Genomic DNA, 22379 nt, shown 5'->3' on the forward strand with positions numbered 1-22379 from the left:
CATCAAAGTTGCACACCATAACTTAAAATAGAACTCAAATAAAAATAAAAACATTCTCCCATGGAAATAATTTTATAGAAAATATTTATATTAAAATTCTTTTTCTAAATCCTCTTGTAACTCATATATATTGGTTTCTATGGCCCACATTATTTAGAATATCAGTCTGGGGTCAGTTAGGTTGGAGATACTAATACAGGGCCCTATTATTCTTAAACAAGCAGATGCAATAAACAAAAGAAAAACCATGATCATGATTTTTTTCTCTGCATGATGTTCAGATGTAATTCACATCCCAGACCTCGTCCACACGTATCGGAATATTTCCAAAAACACATTTTTTCTTAGCTTTTTTTTAGTAGGCCTGCCCGTACTAACAGCATCTTCAACAATTAATTTGAAAACACTGAAAACACTTTGGAAAGAACATTATGAGCATGCATAGTTGCCTAAATATGGAGCACAAATCTGTAAAGAGGGCGTGGCTGTATCTAAAAGTACTGAGAAAACAAAGAATGCCAATTCATGTGTGTGGACTGATAGTGTAAAGACATCTAAATGAACCCTTTCCAGGCTGCGTTATTTTCCAGTCATCAGAAAATGAACCCCTTGATAAACAAGCTTAGAATATATTAAAAATATATTGATGCCATATTGCATCACTGGGCTTCAGTGGTCAGTTTTTATCTGATGCAAAGACACTGGAGTTCTGCATTTAGATTTCAAAGCAGTGGCATTTACAACATTTTAACATCACAAAATGAGATTTTGCCCAAACTATTAATAAACACTGTCTTTTTCTCACTACAACAACTCTAATTTCTCTCTTGTGCCTTTTTTCTTTTCGCTATCGCTCCTCAAAGCAGTCTTTGTCCTGAATGATGCACAGGACCAGGTTGATTTTTCCACCTTTCCCTTTTCAACTTCAAATATCAGATATCTGGGTAATAATATAGCGCAGAGCTTCTCAGCTCCACTTCCCAAAACACTTTGAACTATTCCCGGCGCCAACACACCTAAACCAACTCATCAGCTAATTATCAGGCCCATTTTTGAGCTGGGTCAGGCGTGTTGGGGCTGTCAGGTGCGCTGGGACAGGGAATAGTTGAGTAGTTGGGCCTCTAGGCATTGGCGATTGAGAGCCTCTAGTTTAGATGAAGGTTTCTGCTCTCTATTGAGCTTCAACTCCACCCTCAGTGACCTCTGCATCAGACTCGTATGTCAGCGACTCACTGGTCTAAATCATGTAAATGAATGATATTATAACCCCTACATCATGTTTTTGAAGAAAAGGAAGTAATATCCTCTAAGTAATAACTACTGTAAAGCGGTTTGGTGTTGTAAAGTTAGCTTTCAACATCAGTAATGTTGAGGTGACTTGTTGAAACCACTGTTGGAAATCAGTATTGAAAACCATGCTGCAATTTGGCATTAAAGGCTGGAAAGGGTTAAGTAAAACTCTATATTACCGACCACACAGAAACCACATGGTCTTCAGCCATGTCAGGTACGTCCTGACACTCAACTCATGCAAAAAACCTGCAGTGACCATGCGCAAGATGCTGTTATGTCTGCATTTTCAAAATGATATACAGGGTGATTCAAAAACGATTCATCCGATTTCAAAGCAGCATATTTTTACAACCATGAGGCGCCTAGGAACCAATCACAATCCAATTGAAAGAGAGGGTCATAGAGTTTCTGACTGTCAGTGGAAGATGGCTCCCTTCAGTCTGCGAGGAGATGAGACCCCTGAGCAGAAAGCGTTCTGCATTCTCCTCTTCAATAAGAGTGAATCCGTCATAACTGTGCAGTGTGATTTTCGTGGGCAGTGAAGCTCCAACAGCTCAGAGCGTTCCTTGTTGGTTCCACAACACTGGATGATCCGAAATCGCACTGAAAGAGCCGTGAGTGCAGCGACACCCGACATGCTCAATCCAGTATGGGATGAATTTGACTATGGTGTTGATGTTGTCTGTACAGCTGGAGGAGGTTCATACTGAGACCTTGTACAATTACATAATAAACTTTATGCTCATTTAAACCATTTACAGTTCACTGCATTGATCTGTAATGATTTACAAGTGAAATCAATCATTTTGAAATCGGATGAATCTTTTTGAATCACCCTGTATCTTCCAAAACCTAAAACACCATTATTTTGTGGACAGAGGGCCAAAACGCAGAGAAAAAACACGCCTTCAAAAATATCTCTACACGTGTGGGTGAAGCCTCTTTATATGAAGTAGAGTCCAAGCTGATATATTCCACTTCAGAAGTAGCTACTGGTTACTATCATGAGATGCGCTCTCCGCAAATGCTGCCAGTTGATGCGTTACATCGTTATCCATCCACGCCAGCTGTTCCAATCATGCATATGTAGGTGACGATCGATAAATATGCCTTAACTGTAATTAACAAGCAAACACTTGACTTTTTTTTGATCATCTAACATTTTAAAAATCTTTACAAAGCTAAAAAGACAGCGATTGACTATGTATATGTCACATAAGTGACAGCAAGCAGTAAAAGCTGACCATCACCCCAGGCCGATAGGGAGAAGCTTCCTGACCTCATATCTCCTCCAAAGTCATGCATGAAGGAGAAAGAGAAGGCAGAATCTTCACGGTGACCCTTTTAGAGGACAGAGCAAAAGAGTATTCCACAGTGAGCAGGTAGAACTGGGGGACGAAAAAAAAACAGCGAGCCTCTCAGAGCGAGGGTCCGAACTCATGTAAACTCAAACAGCGCTTGACTGGAGACTGATGCTGGCCACACAGAATGGAACTCTGCATACGAGATGGACACCGGGTCACGTTTCGCCTCAGTCATTTCCGGAATTCAGGATCCACAGTTATAACAGGCTAAACCGGAGAATAAACTCTATCAACATTTATACAATTCAAGGGCAACAACCTTTTTGAAGACGGCAACAAGTCATGCTAGTTGGACATAGGAGTAGTAGTATTAGACGAGCACTGTGTGCAGTAGTATACTTGGTTTAAACAGCTGATATGGAGGACTGCATTGGTGAGGTGGTGATATCTCAAGGTTGCCTCGAACAACAGAGTCTCACAGTCTGGCCTGACAGCAGAGGGAGGAGGGCTCAAACGGTGTGTGTTCTGTAATGGAGGATGCAGGATTGGTCTGTATTGTATATTATTGGTCTGTATTGTTACAGTAGCATAGGTTAGCTTCTCACAGCTGGGTGTTGAAGGTGGGGCTGGACGTCAGGCTCCTCTCCTCACTCTCGTTTCATGAGATCTGCGATCAGGACTGTACACACACAAACAGGTAAATCCCCTCAATTACAGAAGTCCATGAACCAATGCTATATTAACCCTCCACTTCAGGATGTTGCTTTAGGGCAACAAACTCATTTTCCTCACTTTACAATAAAATTGTACATGTATAAAGACAATATTAGGGTAAAAAATAAAGGAAGAGTTTGAGTAAGCCAATAAAAAGTATGTGCTTGGTCAAACTCTCTCTTAGTGGGCACTTTTAAACCTCTTTTTAAACATTAAGTATCAATTTTTTTGTTATGAGATTTTGCAGAAGTATGTTTGTTGCCTAGAAGCAACACTGTGTGACAGTGGATTTAGCCAGTCACAAGCCAGGTCTAACCTTTTCAGGGAACATGGCTCTATGTCAATCTCTCACATTGTTGCACATCGTTGCCTCAAGACAACATACTCCAAAAGGACCCCTGCACATGTTATTATTCTTCTTCTGCTTATTATTATTATTATTTTAATGTTCTTGAATTTAATAATCGGGTCTGAAAAAATAAATCAAGGATTTCTGCAAGAAAATTATGCAAATTTATGCAAGAAAAGTGAATTGATTTTTTTAAATTGCTTTCATAATGCATGCAGTAGAGGGTTAACACTGAAAATCATAGTTATTGCTGGTGATAACAAAAGTGAAGAAATTCTGAAGAAAGAAAACTTAAAACTTAATCTCTATGAGAGAAACATTTGTGTTTGTAAGCTGTAAATAGGATATTTTATTATGATTTAAATTTGATGACAAGTTGTTTTTTGTGACTATAGTCTTATTTTGTAGAAAAAAAACATTATTACACTGAAACACATGGAAAAGGGCAGACTTGAATTACAGAATGTAATTTAACTCTATCTAATTACATAACTGACCATGTAAAACAGGGGTGGGTGATATGACTAAAATATCATATCACAATCCTTTTTTTTCCACACAATACACAGTATGTATCATTATACTTTGACAGACTCAAAGCACTAATAGTGCCACATTTCAAAACTGCCATCAAACCAGTACAATGTTCAATGGTTTTAATTTTACATTTCACATACTGCACTAAATCCAATTAAACAGGATCTATTATGCTCTTTTTGTAATGAAACATGCAGTTGGCTACAATCAAGGAGGAGCTGAACATGCAGCCGCTGTTGCTCTCACTGGATGTGGGTGATTAATTAGAAAATTAGAACCGTATTTTCATGTTCAGGTTCAAGTTGAATTATTAAGGGCAAAAAATAAATTCTGATGAAGCTTATTTTGTTCACTTATATAAATACAGGGTGTCCCCAAAAAATTGACATAATTTCTTAGTCTAATAACAGCCAATTCTCCCTCAAATGATCTCAATTTTTAACAAAATGTGTAAAAAACTAACCAAGTTTAATTTTTATGTTTTTTTTTCAGGTTGAAGAACGGCGTTCACTAGAAATGAAAAGGCATTTAGTGTGTTAGAATATGCTCCAACACAGTCAAACAAGAGTGCAGTGGCATTTTTGAGAAAATTCAATAAAATTGCACCAACTGGACAGCAGATTTGGACATGGCACAAAAAATTCAAAGAGGAAGGCTGTCTGTGCAGGACAAAGGGATCTGGACGACCACCAGTATCAGAAGATATTACATTTCTGGAGCTGTGAAATCGGTTAGAAAATCTACAGCCCTCTGAATTTCTAGTTCGAATTTTGATAAATAAATCTTGTGTTTTTCACCATGAAGCCTATTTAATTTAGTTTGCCAGGACATGTAGTTACTCAGATATTCCCATCTCAAATGATGTCCATTTTTTGGGACACCCTGTATAATGAACTGCAATGCTTTTTAAGTTGTGATTAACTGCATTTGGAATACTTGCGATTTAATCAAAAGTAATGCTCTCAACTTCTAAGGGTTAACTACTATATAGGCACAGTCTTAAAGGCATTCATTTTTAAGACTATATAGAGGCTGATTTAAAATAGATTTGTTTAACACAGAGATCCTAATGCTTTTATTAGAGCTTTTTCCGCCTTTTCTCTAAGATTCTACTCAGGAATCACTGAAAATAGGGATCCGTGCCAATTACCCCAAATATAGTGCATCAGTCAAGACATGTTTAGTGACTGATGTTTACTTTATTTTACTGGAGCTATTAGTCTAATATTACTACTATAAATGCTACCGTCACGCCTAAATCATGACACACTCCCCCAAAACCATATTAGTCTTGAACAGACTAATATGTGTGGTTTAAAACACAGTATAACATATCATAACTATAAAAACTAGCCTCATGTGCTGCTGATTAACAGCATTTGGGGTAAGAGGAAAACTGTGTAATTTAGATTTTTGCTTCAACCATCACTTTCTGAACTTATCCTGGGTAGCAGTGACTCGACTAAGTCTTTATTTAACCAAATAACTCAACTGAACGATTCCGCTCAAAAATGAAAACAAACTGTGGACAGTTTTCTCTTGAATATGAGAAATATTTCCTGGATTATCTCAGGTCAGGGTACCTCAGATGTCCTGTGTTTCTCCTCAGAGGGAGATTCTGTTTCCCTGACGACCACTGCCTTCGTAACAAGCATGTCAGGATGCTGCTGTTTGGCCTCCTGTATTGCCATAGCAAGAGCCTGAAAGGAGGGGAAAACTTTAATTACCACTTTAAATGAGACACTGAGACACGACCCACAGCAAAGTGAGCTTCATTTTTCACCTGATGTTGGTCCACAGCATCATCTCCTGTGATTATGATCCTTTTCTCGATCCTCGTCTCTGAGTATCCCCCTTTGACTGTCTGCAAATGTAAAATATTGTTATGGAACTGAATTCAGAACTTCACATCTTTACACAGGACACACAGAGTAATTGGTTCCGTCTTTTGTTATTTTTCAAATTATTTCTAATCACAGTCTGTTCCTCTGCCTCTCTGTATTATCCAATCTGCAGGGGGCAGCCTGGGGCAGCCTATACTATCCACTGCGTGCATTCTTTATCACCCATTCTCTGACCTCTGCTTAGATTTCACTAACCTTTCACTTCAATACTGTTCTTAATATATTCTAGCTGACTTCACTTCATACCTCAGAAGTGAATTAAAAGCAAAACAGAGAGCTGTTGGTTGGTTTATGATCAGTAGTGTCTGAGCAGTAAATCTCTTTGTATCAGATTTAGAATCAGCTCACGGTGCGCAGTATCAGACAAACATTCACATACAGTAAATAAAATAAAATAAAATAAAATTACATTAAATTACAACAAATTAAATAAAGTAAAATAAAATAAAATAAAATAAAATATGCATTCCTACCATCACTCACGCACGCACACACACACACACAGTCATACCTGCAACCCTTACATTGTGCAAAGTATGTGTCTTAAGTAAATCTCTCGCTCTGCGTTTCCTCCATGATTTGCATCCACGGTTAGCGTGTGAAGGCTGCTTGAGCCACTCTTGCAAAGTAGCATTTTAAAAATCGATTTTTGACCCATGCAAAAGATTCAGCATTTCCTTTTTACGACTGATGCAGCTGCACTGGGACGAACTATAAATGATACATTGAGAAAACAAATGAATCCTTGCACCACTAAAACCTATAATAATACACAAGTGGCCCCTCACAGGATAAGAGGAGGCAACAACAAGGAGCAAATGTTCTATTGGAAATGCACTTGTCCTCAGCTAAGTTAGCCTCAGTGAGCTAATTATATGGCTAAACAAACATTTAGTAACACTTTCCTGTAGGGCAGTGTTTATAAGGCTGAATGACCCCAACATGAGTCCTTCAACACAACTGACATAAACTTACATAAACATGTATTAAGGCTTATTGCAATAGTCAAGGTGACAAAATGTCAGGTGACATCAATTTATTCTTACATTTTTGGGCAAAATGACAGCACGATAGAACAACTGACTTCGCAGCTTAGTGGACACTGACCAGCCACTTTATTAAGTACACCTACTGTGCATGTACACTCACTGTCGATTTTATCTGGTCCACAAACCATATAGGAGCACTTTGTAGTTCTACAGTTACAGACTGTGGTCCATCTGTTTCTCTGCATACTTTGTTACCCTATTCTTCATTGGTCAGGACCCCCACAGGACCCCCACAGAGCAGGTTTTATTTGGGAGTTGTATCATTCTCAGCATTGAGTGGATCAGATACAGCAGTGTAAGTAAGGTTTTTAAACACTGTCCACTCACTGTCCACTCTATTAGACATGCCTTCCTTGGTCCACCTTACAGAAGTAAAGTCAATAGCTTATTTGTTGCTGCACAGTTTGTGTTGGTCATTCTTTAGTCCCCATGTGTCTAACACAAGGTCTGCAGGCCTGACACAATCCTCTCATTCCCGCAAAGGTATTAGCCTGTTTCGCAATGCACTACACTACGGTCCCCAGCATGCACTGCAACATAATGTGCGCTCTGACTCTACTACCCTATGGGACAGCAGTTACACCTCAATTCTACACAATTCTACGCAATTCCACACCACTCATATCACCAAACACACTAACTGCATTTCAGCTGCAGCTCAACCGATATATCGCTGTTGTCAGAACAAAACCTCGTATCTCCAAAATGGTAACTTTACAGGAGAAGGAAAAAACCTACTTTACTCTTAATGTAAGTCAATAGAAACAGACATTTTTCCAAGTCATTTTGGGCCGTTTCTTTTGGTCCGTTCTTCATGAAATTTACATACAAGGTGAAGCCCAACAGGCATTTTCAAATTTTGACAAAAACTGTAAAATGACACAAATAGAGATACAAGGTTTTCTTTTGACAGCAGCGATAAACACAGAAATTGAGCCCAAGTTTTAATGAACTTGCAACAAAGTAAGGATGCCAGGGGCCTAGTTTAGTGACTGAGCTCCTGAGGACATTTAAACTTTGAATATTTCAAGTATTTATGTAATATTTCAAGGTCCACAACAAGTGCCTGTATTTTACTGTTGAATTTATTGCGGATTTTGAATAAACAATGGCTGGTTTGGGTTATAGAACAACATTAATAGAAAAAGAAATAAAAAACCCACAGATTTGTTGAGATTTTCTAATATGGCCCTTTTACTCGTTGAGTTTGACCCCCCTGCTCTAGTCCTTCATCAGTGTCTGCAGGACGCTATTGGCTGGATATTTTTGGGTAGTGGGCTCTTCTCAGTCCAGCAGTTACACTGAAGCGTTTAAAAAGACCAGCAGCTCTGCTGTGTCTGATCTAGAAAATATCAACGTCACCTGACGTGTTATGTTGTTGTTATATCAACTAGACATCAAAGTTGGAAAATGCAACCTTAATCACAAATAACACTTCCTGAAATAGGTGTTTAGAAATGTTTATGTACAGCTCTGTCACGATGGGCTTTTGTAGGTGTCATATAGGGCTTGTGAACACGGTAATGTGTTACCAAACGTTTTTTGAGAAGTCCAAGCATAACATCTGGACTTTGTAAGTAAACGCTTTGCCTGGCTTAACCTTTTAAACGCCTTGTGACCACCGGTGGTTCCAAAACGCACTGCGTCATATTCTTCATAACTTTCATATCTCATAAGCTACATTCTAAAGCTGGGGGTCGTATGAGAGCTGTAACTGTCTTCTTTCCAGTCAAATAGATGGGTGATGTCATTTTAAACCCTTATAATAAAAGAAGCTGAACTGACAATTTTTTTTTTTTCTACTGAAAGTCGACCGATTTCTCCACAAATCTGGGCTATAAACTATAAACAGATGGCGTCTCTTCAGTGATCTGCTCTGTATACATTATTCTTATAAAATAATACAAAGATTTAAGACTAAGATTTTTGGCTTTCAGCAGTAAATTGTAAGCATATAGCAATAAGTGTGATCATAAAACACATGTTCTGTTAATTTGAGGGGAGCTTTTACAATAAATAAATAAATAGATAAACAAATAAATAAATAAAATAAAAATGTACATTAATTTCATGCAGTTACTGAATAATTTGCCTTATGATTTGGTCATGTAAATTCAGATGGACAAACCAAAATATACCCTGGTCAATAAGAGGTAGATTTGGAATGAGAACCAGGGTGCATTGCCCTTGTTGTTGTTGTTGTTGCTAGCCGTGTAGCCCCTGATCTAGCTAAGTAGCAAGCTAGCAGAGTAGCAGTGTAGAGTAACATCAGCAAAGTGAATATTACAATATTAAAGTATTACTTATTTTATTGCTCTGGCTCAGAAACAGCTTTGTTCACAGTTTTTTTGAGTTTACAAAGGAAAGTGTGTCAAATTGCAGTGATTTCTGGGCACATTCTGCTGGTGAACTCTGCATTTATGTCGACCTGATCCATCACTCCTCCAAGAGCTCGTCTAACAATCTTCATTAGAGCCAATACAGCAGTGGAACAGTCCTTATGATTGCATCAGCAATCCCTCCAAGGGGAAATGGCGAGGGCACGTCGATACTGCTGTGAGTGAAGTATTAAAACAGACCCTAAGTTCTGTCTGCTATCCACTGCCTTTGCAGAAAGAAAGAAAGTTAATTTCTCACATAAGTGAATAGAGGATGCGTGACTCAAGCTGGCAGATGTAATTAGTCTGATAGGCATCCTGCTAATCTCACTAGCAAACCAAATTGACTGCAGGGACATGATGCCATAAGCCTGGGGGCTTCTACTGAAATTTTATTACGGTTTACTGCAGATTGCAGTACATCCACATCACCCGAGTAGGTAGGCTCTCGGGCATCTCTTCCTAATGTTCTCAGCCTTTTCTTCATAAGTTATACTGACAGCATTGAGTTTTCCTAAATAATACACCTAAATGGAAGTGTGTGGCGTGTTAGCCTGCTGCTTTCAGGGATTATGCAAATTAGCTGCATAAATTATTGCCACACTATACTTACATTTAGGTTACTTGATTAATTGATGATTCATTTGTACGACACAGATGCTTGTATACAAAGGATATGAACACTTGAATTCATTCTTTGTGTAAGTAGCTCATTAGCAACTTATTAAAAAGCAGCCTGCACACTGCACAGCATCACATTTTTATTCATATAATGATTACTACTGTAGACACTGTGATGTCACATCTATGAATGAGTGTATACACACACACCGATCAGGCATAACATTATGACCACCTCCTTGTTTCTACGCTCATTGTCCATTTTATCAGCTCCACTTACTATATAGGTGCACTTTGTAGTTCTACAGTTACAGACTGTAGTCCATCTGTTTCTCTGCATACTTTGTTAGCCCCCTTTTACCCTGTTCTTCAGTGGTCAGGACCCCCATGGACCCTCACAGAGCAGGTACTATTTGGGATCTTTCTCAGCACTGCAGTAACACTGATGTGGTGGTGGTGTGTTAGTGTGTGTTGTGCTGGTACAAGTGTCTGATCCACTCAGACCAGCACAATACACACTAACACCACCACCACATCAGTGTGTACTGTCTGTTTTGCACTATTACTATTATGTACATTTCTGGTAGATGCTAACTGCATTTCTTTGCCTTGTACTTGTACTGAGCAATGACAATAACGTTGAATCTACCTATCTACCTACCTCTCTGTCTATCTACATATGCTTTCCCACTCAGCTTACAGAAGTGTAGACTATTCACACTGATGTGATGCACAGTGATGTTCCTGCAGACAGTGTGTTGCAGAATGATCAGAGTGCAAGATGTGGGGAAAACGTTCAAATGCTGTGCTGTTCGTGGCTTTCAGGAAGCAAATATATCATTGCAACCTTGAAAAGGATTCACTCCTTTTAAAAGGACTTTCTGAAGGTCAGAGAAATTCTGTCTGAATGTAGTGAGACAAAAAAGGCTGCTTTTTAAACAAGGCACAATATTGAGCAGCCAGTCAAAAAAAGCCACTATACTGCTTTGAATTAAACTTTGGTCAACTCAGGGCACCTACGCAGCGCGCATGGAACACAAGGCACCAGGCCAACAAAATACGTGTCTCTAACTGAAAACAACTGGAAAGCAACTCCACAAAACACACACAGAGGACATGTTTGTTCAATTAATGCTGGTTAAATAACAGCTGCGTTACCTTGGTGACTTGAGTTGTAGTTGCTGAGGTAACATTTTCATTGGTGATGGTGAGAGGAGACGTGACAGACTCGCGACCCAGACTGCCTGTTTTCAGCTGGAAAAGAGCCGTACAACAGCAGGGTTACTACAGCTCTTCAATTCCAGCACACAAACACATCATTTAAAATCATAATTGTGTATAAATTCCTGAGGAGAACAGAAAAACAGTGGCTTATGACGAACACTATATATCCCAAACTATCCAGACAGCCCTTTGAGTAAATTTGGTTACTTTAAGGTGCACCTATTGCTGACACAAGTGTTTAGTCGTGCGTAAGCAACTGGTTTAATTTCAACAGAAAAGCATCGCTAACAGAATTGAGTCCATGAGTCCAAGATCACCATGTTCAATACCAAGTCAAACTCAAAGTTTATTTATGTGGCGCTTTTTACAACAGGTGGTCACAAAGCAGCTTTACAGAAAAATCCGGGTCCGAGTCCCTGTAAGCATCGCCAATGGCGACAGTGGCAAGGAAAAACTTCCTAAGAGCAAGAGGAAGAAACCTTGAGAGGAACCAAGACTCAGAAGGGGAACCCACCCTCCTCTGGTCGGCACTGGATTGCAAACAGCATTAGTATAAAAGTGTCGGCTGGAGGGGTTTAGACCCCCCCAGCAATGGGCTGTAGAGCAGTGGAAATGTGTTCTCTGTTATGGAGCTCCACCCGATACCTTTGGGATGAGTCGGAGTGATCCAGAACTGACCATCCAAAATCAGTAACCTGACCTCACTAATGCTCAATCAAATCCTCACAGCAATGTTCCAACATCTAGTTTAAAGCCTTCACACAAGAGCAGAGGCTGTTACTGCACTAAAGGAGGACAAGCTCTGTATTAATACTCTTAATTTTGGAAGAAATGTTTTTTAGACAAAGAAGAAACTTTTAGACAAATAGTCTTTGGTAAAACCTCTAGAAGTCATTATGAATAATAGCGTGTTTTGGTTGCCTGGTGTGTGTGTCACACTCACAGGGGAGCCGTTCTCTTTAGTTTCCTTTATCCTGCTGTCTCTCTGGCTCTGGAACAGATAATGGGAGAGAACTGGTGAGACAGGAGATTATAAATGGCCCTCATTACTAAGCATGTATCAGATTACACCTCGCAAACAGCAATTTAGATGGAAAGCAACAGTAAACAGACAAAGAGTCCGAAACAAACAGAGAGTTGAACAGTAGATGGCAGTGTTGTATCTTAAAGGGCCCATATCATTGAAACCTCAACTTGTTTCTGTGTATGTTTCAAAATGTACCACTCACTCCCTGGTCCATATAGTCCAAATATGGAAATTAAGATGTTAAAAGAGCTTTTTTGAATGAATTGTTTTTGTGATGTCACGAAAAACAGTGAACTTGCATAGTGTTGCACGCAATAGTTTGAACACCCCTGGATAAACAATGTTTTGTTAAATTTCTACATAAAAATGAGACAAAACATCCTCTACAAGGAACAAAATTAAACATGGCATATTTCTACAGTTTTCAGTGTACAATTCATGTTTATTTGGGTTTAACATACTGGTAAAAAAATAAAACCTAAAATACAGGGTGATTCAAAAAGATTCATCTGATTTCAAAATGATTTATTTCTCTTGTAAATCATTACAGATCAATGCAGTGAACTGTAAATGGTTTAATGAACATAAAGTTTATTATGTAATTGTACAAGGTCTCAATATGAACCTCCTCCAGCTGTACAGACAACATCAACACCATAGTCAAATTCATCCCATACTGGATTGAGCATGTCGGGTGTCGCTGCCCTCACGGCTCTTTCAGTGCGATTTCGGAGATCATCCAGTGTTGTGGAACCAACGACGAACGCTCTGAGCTGTTGGAGCTTCACTGCCCATGAAAATCACGCTGCAGTTATGACGGATTCACTCTTATTGAAGAGGAGAACGCAGAACGCTTTCTGCTCAGGGGTCTCATATCCTCTCAGACTGAAGGGAGCCATCTTCCACTGACAGTCAGAAACTCTATGACCCCCTCTTTCAATTGGATTGTGATTGGTTCCTAGGCGCCTCTCAGCTGTAAAAATACGGCGCTTTGAAATCAGATTAATCTTTTTAAAACACCCTGAATAAAATGAGCCATAACTTTTACCCAGGTTATTATTTTTTTCCCAGTATGATAAATTCAGCACACAGTCATTCTGCATTAAACTGTGCAGAAGTGTGTTTTGCGCTTTGTAGAAAATCAACAAAACGTAATTTGCATTTCAAACTTTTTCACAGGGCAGTATAAGCCTCTATGCCGCCTACAGCAGTTTAGCCCCGTCCATTTGTGTTCATGAAATTTTAAAAATGTTTCAGGCTGAACTGCATTTTGAATAATGTGTGAATAATACAGGGCAGCCAATCAGAACAGAGGTCATTTGCATTACCTCATGTTTAATTCTAAGGCTGTGGCTCCCAAACTGGAGTATTCGACCCCCAGGGCTATGGCCAATGATGTTGAAGGTATGTCTACAATTTCTGCCATTTACACTTAATTTAGTCCTCATTTAATTCCATTCCATTAGCTGGCTGTGCAATTACACAGCTATGTCCTTGATATACAGAGCACAAAGAGCTCTGCCAATCCTGCACTCCATTCACCAACCGCTGAGCAAGAAGGCATCACTGAAATTACTAGGTTTCATCAAAAGTCAATGTAAGATTTCTGGAAAGCATTAAACGCAGAGTATCTGTGACAAACTAAACACTATTGAGATGTTAAAACAGCACATCTATCAACAAACTGAAGTCTGTATCAAGCTTTTATGATCTACTTGTATACATGGCTTGTATGGATGAGCGAGTGCGATACAAGATCTTTTTATTTGATATTTAATATTATTTGTATTAATGGAGAAGGTGTTCCGCTTCAGTAGAGTTACCTGTGTGTGAATGATTTGAGTATCTTTGACCTTATTGCCAAGCCATGTATTCTCCTTGTTAGTTGTGTATTTAAGTTTTACTTTCAGTGCTTTCATTATAGGCTTAGTTTGCAGTTATATTATTAGTCTGTAGCCTGTTTAGCAATTTGTTGACATATTTGTAGTGCTACTCTGGGCTGGAGGTCAGGGAACCAGCCTTGTGACTGGAAGGTCACTGGTTCAATCCCCTGAGCAGACAGTACATGACTGAAGTGCCCTTGAGTAAGACACCTAACCCCCAACTGCTCCCCAGGCGCTGTGGATAGGGCTGCCCACCGCTCTGGGCAAGTGTGCTTGCTGCCCCCTAATGCATGCGTGTTCACTAGTGTGTATGTGGTGTTTCACTGCACAGATGGGTTAAATGCGGAGGTGAATTTCCCCGTTGTGGGATTAATAAATTAGAACTTATTATTATTTTACAGCTGTTCATTTTACAACTCTCTTACACATACATGTGTCCTCATATTAATAATGCTTGTGCTGCTGCCTTTGTGATTAGAAATCGATTCCTGTGCTCTGACCAGCAACCCAGAGTCAACCACCTACAGTTCACCTGCAGCCCAAAGGTTTACATACAGCTGGCCTAACTCAATTTTTCCTCCACATATTACTCCTCGTGTTATCATATATTTCTTGTATTCAGTCAAGGGTATCTACTTTATTTCCACTAGAAGTCATTTCAAAAATACAGCTAAAAGATTTATTTCAGATTTTGTTTACTTATTTTCAGTGGGTCAAATGCTTACATACACTGGTGGAACTGCCTTTTTGATTGCTTAACTTGAATCAAATGCTTAGTGTAGCCTTCCACAAGCTTCTCACAGCACTTTGCTGGAATATTTGCCAAGTAGTCCTGAGAGAACTGATGTAACTCTGCTTGGACAATATGTTGACACATTCAGTCAACATATTTTCTATGGGACTCAGGTCAGGGTTTTGTGATGGCCACTCCAACACTTACACTTTGTTGTTTTTAAGCCATTTTGTCACATGCTTAGGATCACTGTCCTGCTGACAGACCCAGCTGTGACTAAGTTTTAACTTTTTGGCTGATGTCTTGTTTTTGCTTCAGTATTTCTAGGTAATAGATGATGCCATCTATTTTCTAAAGTGCACCAATTAGCCTTTCTCCAGCAGAACACCCACATGATGCTGCCACCCCCATGCTTCACAGTTTGGATGGTGTTCTTTAGATCAAAAGCCTTACCTTTTGTCCTCCATACATAGCACTGATCATTGTGGATAAACAGTTTAATTTTTGTTTCATTTGACCAGAGAATGCTTCTTCAAATGCTGGCGATCACCTGCAAATTTCAGTCTGGCTTTTTATGCCAGTCCTGGAGTATTTTAGGCTTCTTCCTTGTGTGACAGCCTTTCTGGCTGTGGCAATATGGACTCTTTTAATGGAGAAAATAGATTCTTTGGTACCTAAAGCCTCCAACTCTCTCATTTCCTTTGTTGCTGTCATCCCAGGGATCAATGGAACCTTTCGAAAGGTTTGCTCATGCTCAGGAACTAATTTCTGCCTCTTTCAGGAATGATGCAGTGCCTGAGTGGTCTCAATACTTTTACATCTGCATACAACTGTGTATACAGATGCTTGTAGTACCTAAAGCTGTTTGGAATTTGCTCCTAAGAAGGAGCCGAACTTGTGGAAGTCCATCATTTTTTTTCTGAGGTCTTGGCTGAATTGCTTGGATTTTCCCATAGTATTAAGAGCAAAAAGGCAAAGCCTCCAAAGGTAGGCCCTTTAAAAACAGCCACAGGTGCGTTGCTTATTAACTTTTATTTATGACATTTGGCCGAACAGTCGTTACATAAATTTCTGCAATCGTCCAGGCTGTTTAAAAAGACAGGCTGCATACTTTGTGTATACTTTCAACCCACTGGAACCCTTATATATTGAATTAAAGCTTAAATAAATCTTAAATAAGAGTCTTTAATCAGCTGTAATGATTAAATATAAAAATGCTGTAAACAAACTGAATGCTGTAACTGACTTGCCAAAAGAAATGTATGATAACATGAAATCTGTACAGTGAAAAACTGGGTTTGAATGTCTTTAGCCTAGATGTAGGTGGTCTTAGAAACACTGTTCAGTTTTTTTAGTATTATTCAGAACATCTGGTGTGTTGTGTCATCATAAACATGTTTTGATACACACTGGAGTAACAATATGCAAATGACTGTGAAAGGAGCGAGAAGGGATTTGCAAAAGGAGGTCTAATGCTTGAGGGGGTAGAGGACTGTAAAAGGCTTGGGAACCACTGTTCTAAGGGATGAGGAGGTTATGTGGTACATAAACCCAAACACGTGGCAAAAGTTATCCACTTGAAATATGTAAGATATGTAAGATATGGCCCCTTTAATAAGAGCAACAGTTCAGCTGGTTGGCCAGTAGAGGGCAGTGTGGTTACACAAGAAGGGAGTTGAACAGGAAATAGCAGGGGAGACAGTTTTCAATGTGGATTTACAAGAAAAAGCAGCTCGCCATTGCATTCACACAGAAAAGCAACACCGTTTCCTCCAAACAAGCACCACGGCATTGACCAATCTGTGGAAAAACACTGTATGCCACACATAGAAAACAGAAAAGTGAAGCCTACATAGACATACTGGAGAACAAGGACAGATAACACTTAGAGCAGAGCTTCCCTTCACACATGCTAAGCTAAGGCAAAGAGGGAAACATACCATATCTCCCTCCTGTGGCTGGATGACATCATTGTTGGAGACCACGGTCTCCTCACAGTTGACGTCACCACCACCCTGCAGCACCTCCTGCACAGGCTGCCGATACACGCATGTCTACATTAGAACACCAGAGCGCCGACACTGTCTCCGCTCAGTCTCCTGAGCGTTTCTGCGCACACCTAACGCTTAGCCTCTCCGAGACTTACTCGAGCAACTTCAAAGACATCCTCTAAAAATAATTGCCTCGGCTCATCAGGTTAGCAAGATGAATGGCGCAGTGGAATGCTGTGATTAAATTTTAATAAGACACCTGTGGGGTACACACAAATGCACTCGCTCAGTCACTCACTCACACACACACACACACACACACACACACACACACACACACACAGACCCACTCGCAGCCTCTGGAGATTAATGAATCGTCTTCCTTCTTTCTCATTAATTTCCTGTTGATTTTCTAATCTCCTAACGCTGTCCCGGCACCGTCAACCAGCAACAGAAAATACTGCATTTGCTAGAATTAAGAGTTACAAAGGAAACAGCTGTTGGAAAAATGTTACCAAAGCATTTGTCTTTGTGAAATCAGTGTATTATGTAATGACCAAACGGCACCAAACCAAGTAAATAATAAGGGCTCTACAGCAACGGAGCACCTAAATCTATAAAGCTGTCTACAGCGCTCTGATTTCCTCTGTTTTCGTATATTTATCACACTAAATGGTCACCCAAATGATCATTTCATTTGCTGAAGGAAAAAGTTTTGCGACACTAATATGACCAAGGTGAAAAAGTAATTGCCCATTAAACTTAATAACTTGCAGCGACAACTGCAACCAAACTGGAGTGTTTCGTGTCGCTGTGGAGGAATATTGACCCACTCTTGCTTTAATTCAGCCACACTGGAGAGCTTTCGAGCATTTAAGGTTGTGCCACAGCATCTCAACGGGGTTCAAGTCAATACTTTGACTATTCCATTTTAAAACCTTAACTTTTTTCTTTTGAGCAATTCACAGGTGGATTCTTGAACTTCAGGTCACAAACTGATCACCACACATTCTCCTGCAGGATTTTCTGGTAGAGAGCAGAATCCATGGTTGCGTCAATTTTGCCAAGTCGCTCGGGCCCTGAAGCAGCAAAGCATCCCCACACCATCACACTACCACCATCATGCTTTACTGTTGGTATAACGGTCCCGTCGTGGAATACTGTGTTAGCTTTATGCAAGATGTAACCAAACCCATCTTCCAAATAGCCCCACTTTCAACTTAACAGTCCACCGATCTTTACTTCAAAGAGCTTCTTGGTCATCAAAGGTTTTTTTTTGTGGGAAATGTGAGATGAGACTTTACGTTTCTCTTGGTTAGCAGTTGTCTTCACCATGGATACCACTTTTTGCCCAGTCTCTTTTTAATGGTGGAATCATGGATCCTGACCTTGCTGACCTTATCTGAGGTACGCAAGGCCTGCAGTTCCTTAGATGTTTGTCTGGTTTCTTCTGTGACTTCCCGGATGAGTTGCCACTGTTCTCTTGGAGGAATTTCAGTAGACCGGCCACTGTTCCACGTTTTCTCCATTTGGACATAATGGCTCTCACTGTGGTCCACTGGAGTCCCAGATCTTCAGAAATGGCTTTGAAGCTCTTTCAAGATCTTTTTTCTCTTGTCTTCCAGAATTTCTTTTGATCGCTGCTTGTAGAAACCTTTTAACCTACTTCACATTGCTGGAAAGGTTCTATTTCAGTGATATTTAAATTCAGGGCTGGCAGTAATGAAGTCTGGGTGTGTCTGGTTCAACTGATCCCAATTATCAACTAAATTTGGTTTATTGGTGGTGGACAATTATTTTTTCACACAGGCCAGTTGATGTAGGTTAACTTTTTCTTTGATGAAATGAAACGAAATCGTTTAAAAACTGTATTTTGTGTGTAGTTAGGTTGTCTTTGTCTTATATAAATGTTGTTCCAAGATCTGAAACAATTAACAACTAACAACTTCGGAACCTCTAATACAATTCAGTTATTGTGATATGATCCAGAATGATTTTTAAATATGTTCTGAATACATAAATGTGACTGGAAAAATAACTGTGCTAGAGCTTTTTTTTGGATTTCTGAATTTGAAAATAGCCTAAGATTTTATTTTTGGCCAAAAAAATAAGCGCATAGTTGAATATTGTAATTGATTCTAACGTTCTAACTGTGTTATGCTGTAATTCAGTTATCAGTAGCTAATAAATATCTGTATTATTGAATCACCAACTCACCAATTTATTCACCCCTGTTTGATAATTATATGCAGCCACTAATCTACATGATTCATGTTTACACTAAATTGTGGCAAATCACATGCAGTTTCTCTCTCACCTGATCTGGGGCGTCTGTAACGGAGGGGAGGATTTCAGAGCCGTTTGAATGTGGTTCCACTCTGGCTTCTCCCTTTCTAAGCAGGTGGGCCACACTCACAGCGTTAGGGTCTTTCTTGGCCACCGGTGGCTGAGGGGAAACAAACGTTTACAAGACCATTACTTTATTAAATAAATTCAAGTACCTCCTTAATTTCCTTTTGAATAATGTTGAGTGGGGACAATGCCACTGTAACTCCAAAGGAATGTTCCCTAACATTATTTATGAACAAAGCAGGCTGCAGGCATTTGAAAGGCACATTAATTTAAGGCTGAACAGGTGTAGGACACTCTTTGAAAGAACAGGATGAACAACGAATCTTAAAAACATGCAATAAAGGAAGCATAAAAATTGGCAACACAAAGTCAACCCAAAATAAAACAGAAAACATCACGGAAATAAATATAACCAAAAAGAACACGATGAAGAAGGAACCATGACTAAATCTTAAACAAATGTGTGTCTTAAAAAGAAAGCATAAAAATGGCAAAATAACAAAGTCAACTTAAGGCACAAAAACATGGAAATAACAAAACAAAAAAATGAATCCGTCATCGGAAAATGAAAACAACATCCAATAAAAAGATGGTCCAAAGAAAAAGGATGATTTCTGAAGATGCGATCCACGGGCAGGCACAAACGAAGGAGACGAAACGGCTTCTTACAGGTTCCGTTTCATGGTGGGCGCGTTCCTCGTGCACTCTCTCCTTCATGGGCGACCGGTCGTGAGAGCCCATGAGCCGGGCGGAGTAGAACCTGGAGGTTTCCTCAAAGTCTTCCCTCCCCACTTCAGCTGCGGCTCTGGAGAATTCCTCGGAGCCTCCGTGGAGCTCCATAAGCATGGTGAAGTCAGCCTCGGCCTCCAGGCTGGACGTGGAACTGACCGTCATGCTGGAGCACTTGCGCTCGATGCTCAGGTGCGTCTCCCTCAGGGTTACTGCACTGTCCCGCTCGCGCTCGTCCTCAGCGGAAGAGTGTGGCCGTCGCTGTGGAAACAGAGGGGTTACTCGTCCACTGATATAAATGAGGGAATGGAGCCTGGTGGAAAAGATGATGTGGACCCTCTTTAGGTTGAATTTAGGATAAACACAAGGACACTCCGCTGACATGTGTCTCACAGAGGAGACTAAGCATGAGATCTAGATGAAGAAGAGGATGGCGTATACAGCATGGAGGGTGTAACACTGAATTATGCTCCAAACTAAACAGTCACTACCATTCAAAAGTTTGAAACCGTCTCTCAAAACAATGATCCTACAACTAGGCCACAATCTAAAGAGTGGGATTTTTCCAGGGTAAATAACAGGAAAATCCCCTTCTAGCGATGCATGTTGATGGGCGGAACTTGTGAATTTGTGGGGGCTTTTTAGCTTGTACATGCAGAAGCAAGCCAGATAGCTAACATTACTGCCAGGAAGCCAGATTATTGCGGCTGTATAATTATAGTAAGTCTTTAAACTATCGTAACAGTGGGGGAAATGGATTATGCAATCAACAGAAATTACCCATCAGATAAGGAGGTCAGCAAGCTAAAAGCTAAAGTTTGGCTTCTTTTCTCTGTTCTCTGGCTGAAAGCTTAAAAACTTGTCTCTGGCCTCTCTGAATAAAGATAAAACTGCTTCTTTATGATTTTATGAAACTGTTTCTTTATGATTTAGTTTGATGGCCGAAGTAAGAGTTACGCTAATACTAGTCTGGATGTATTTATTAGCTTACAGATCATATATTTATCATTGTTTCCGAAAAACCTCATCATCTAAGCCGCTTATCCTCCTGGGTCGTGGGGGGTGCTGGAGCCTATCCTAGCACTCACTGGGCAGAAAGCTGGAAACACTGTGGACAGGTCACCAGTCCATCACAGTGCAGACACACAGACATACACATGCACACACACTCACACCTAGAATCAAGCAGGGAATACCTTTTGGCTTCTAGTTAACACTATTCTGATCTACACTGCGCAAGTCACTACTGAATAAAAGTAACTATTTTAATATGAAAACCTTTTGAATAGGACTGTACCTGAAATAGAATGGAACAGATTCAGAATCACAGAGGACAGCAAGGTCCAAGGACATGAATGGAGCGAGTGAATGGAGGTCTATGGAAGTACACTGATTATTTTGCACTTAAATGTACTAAAAAAAAATGACATTAGAAATCACGATGAATTACGTACAAAGCCATGCAAGAAACAATCAGCTAAGACACATAAACGGCCTTGGAATCAGAGAATTTGAAAGACCTTGACTTCATCTAGTGTTTCTTCATGAATGGCAGGAGTGGAAAGAGGCTCCTGTATGGGCAGAAAGCAGAAAGAGAGCAGCCTTGAGTTACTTCCACTAATGCAACAAGAAACAGAGGAAGCCACATTTTATGAGCTGCATACTGCAGATTGTTAGATAAAGCACTCTGCGAGGAAGTGGATGAGAACGCAATCAGGAAAAAAGCTTCAGGAGGCATCCTAATCGTTCCTTTGGATCAATCAGCTTTGCAAGACGTCTATATTCTGTGGATCTCTCGGGTCCTTCAGTTCTCCAAAAGCATTTTAAGAAAGCGTATGTTCTCGGTTTAGTTTGAAGGAAATGTTTTTTATTTCATTTTCAAAAGCTTGTCGTAGGAAAATAATGTCTTTTAAAACCAGTGGAACAACCATTTGGGGCCAGATGTGATCTCATAATAAGAAGGTCTAAGGACAACCAACTTATTAGGTTCAAAACAAACTGAGTGCGGCATTTCTAAACCTATCCAATTCCTCATGAAGGCAGAGCTCAAAGTAGGTAGCGATGGTGCGTTCATCATTAGCTCTCAGATGTAATGCAAGTTAGCATGGCTAAGACTTCCCATAAAAAATTCATATGGATGTGTTCCGAGAACTCATTACATAAGATATTAATATACAGTTCAGTTGAACCAGACAATGCTTTAGCTTTAGGAGATATCACATACCTGCATTATTATCTTCAAACATAGTACAACAAAAAGTTGGGACCCTGTGCAAAATGTTAATAAAAAC

At 39.8% G+C, this 22379-nt stretch overlaps 1 protein-coding gene across 4 annotated transcripts in view; it reads right to left on the reverse strand.

The window, feature by feature from the left end:
• Positions 1-2220: 2220 nt before the first annotated feature.
• LOC118800052 (band 4.1-like protein 1) overlaps positions 2221-22379 on the reverse strand; it is a 182832-nt gene continuing 162673 nt past the window's right edge. For 2 of the 4 annotated variants that reach the window (XM_036560198.1, XM_036560199.1), the window contains 8 exons: positions 20029-20349; positions 19325-19453; positions 16957-17052; positions 12317-12364; positions 11308-11403; positions 5981-6061; positions 5781-5897; positions 2221-3276 (listed from right to left, as the gene is read on the reverse strand). In XM_036560198.1, the coding sequence (XP_036416091.1) occupies positions 3271-3276; positions 5781-5897; positions 5981-6061; positions 11308-11403; positions 12317-12364; positions 16957-17052; positions 19325-19453; positions 20029-20349 (894 nt within the window). In that variant the 3' untranslated portion in view covers positions 2221-3270. Of the gene's footprint in view, positions 3277-5780; positions 5898-5980; positions 6062-11307; positions 11404-12316; positions 12365-16956; positions 17053-19324; positions 19454-20028; positions 20350-20486; positions 21660-22379 lie in introns of those variants that run through there. The other 2 variants (XM_036560200.1, XM_036560201.1) reach the window with 2 other exon arrangements.

This window comes from Colossoma macropomum, unplaced genomic scaffold, assembly GCF_904425465.1.
Source record: "Colossoma macropomum unplaced genomic scaffold, Colossoma_macropomum, whole genome shotgun sequence".
Classification (NCBI taxonomy): domain Eukaryota; kingdom Metazoa; phylum Chordata; class Actinopteri; order Characiformes; family Serrasalmidae; genus Colossoma; species Colossoma macropomum.